Source organism: Vigna radiata, unplaced genomic scaffold (assembly GCF_000741045.1).
Source record: "Vigna radiata var. radiata cultivar VC1973A unplaced genomic scaffold, Vradiata_ver6 scaffold_361, whole genome shotgun sequence".
NCBI classification, from domain to species: domain Eukaryota; kingdom Viridiplantae; phylum Streptophyta; class Magnoliopsida; order Fabales; family Fabaceae; genus Vigna; species Vigna radiata.
This window is the reverse complement of record NW_014542356.1, coordinates 237,310-238,482: the sequence shown is the minus strand read 5'-3', so window position 1 is coordinate 238,482 and position 1,173 is coordinate 237,310. Positions and strand designations below refer to the sequence as shown.

Sequence of the window (1,173 nt, the reverse complement as noted above, 5' to 3'; positions counted from 1 at the left end):
CTCAAAGGTACACCATGCACTCTCTTGTTCTACACCTTTTTTCACTGCTTTACTTTCAAAACAGATTCAAACTTTACCCATCATCAATTCAAGTTATATAACATCCAAAAACATAACAAAACTTGTGATTAATTGATCACGATGACTTGTATGACTTTAACTAAAATATATCACCAACTCACTTCTGTTACTAAAAAATAGTCTCATTTTGTTTTCTCTTCTAAATTCTTCGGTTTGAGATTCCACTTCATCTTATTAACATGTTTTCTGATAGTGAGGTAAGCAAACTTCATTCCATGTTCTGGAAACTCTAAAAAAACTATGTACAAATTCCGAAAGTGTGAAATTTTTCTATCACTCATTAAATTTGTTCAACTTTTTTAATGTTAATTCATTTTTGAAGCATAAAAGGATTTATTTATATTTTAGTTAGGCTTTAACTTAGGCAGTGTGAGATGTAAAGTTTATGAATTGTTATAGGATTGATAGATTTGGTGATAATTTTGCATGAAGTTGTCTGTGGAAGAAAAGGTGAATTACGTACAGAATAAAAGCTGTTTCTTTTTAAACAAAAATAATACCTTTATCATGTGATTTTTCTTTATATAGTGGTGTGCCATTAAAATTATTATACTTTGTTTTGTTTTGAGTAGGAATTCAACAATTTATAAGCTAATACTAAAACTAAAAATGCATATATTTGAATTTTTAATTTTGAAACAAGAAAATTATATACTTAGTAAGTGTATATGATTGATGAAAATAAAATAAAATCCAAATCTTATAAACTCATCTGCATAATTCATAGGAAACTAAACAGATAAAACAAGTTTATATGTCTTCTTTTTTTCCCCTTTCATACTTCTTCTTAGTACAGTGAAATGCCATAGAGAAATATAAAAAGGAGAAATAAAGTGTATGTTATTGAAACAGATATGAGAAGATATTACCAAAAGTGGACATCTTTGTGTGTACAGCAGATCCAGGAATTGAGCCACCTGTGATGGTTATTAACACAGTGCTGTCACTTATGGCTTATGAGTATCCACCAGACAAGCTCAGTGTGTATCTTTCAGATGATGCTGGATCAGATATTACCTTCTATGCTCTCTTAGAGGCTTCCATCTTTGCAAAACAATGGCTTCCATTCTGCAGGAAATTCAAGGTGGACCC

General features: G+C 30.0%; 1 protein-coding gene across 1 annotated transcript in view; it reads left to right on the top strand.

Annotated features, from left to right (window-relative positions):
- Positions 1–933: 933 nt before the first annotated feature.
- The window catches only part of LOC106779620 (cellulose synthase-like protein E1), a gene marked incomplete at its 5' end in the record, with an annotated part of 3,395 nt that continues 3,155 nt past the window's right edge, over positions 934–1,173 (top strand). The window contains 1 exon segment of the mRNA XM_014667768.2: positions 934–1,173. Coding sequence (XP_014523254.1) covers positions 934–1,173 — 240 coding nt within the window.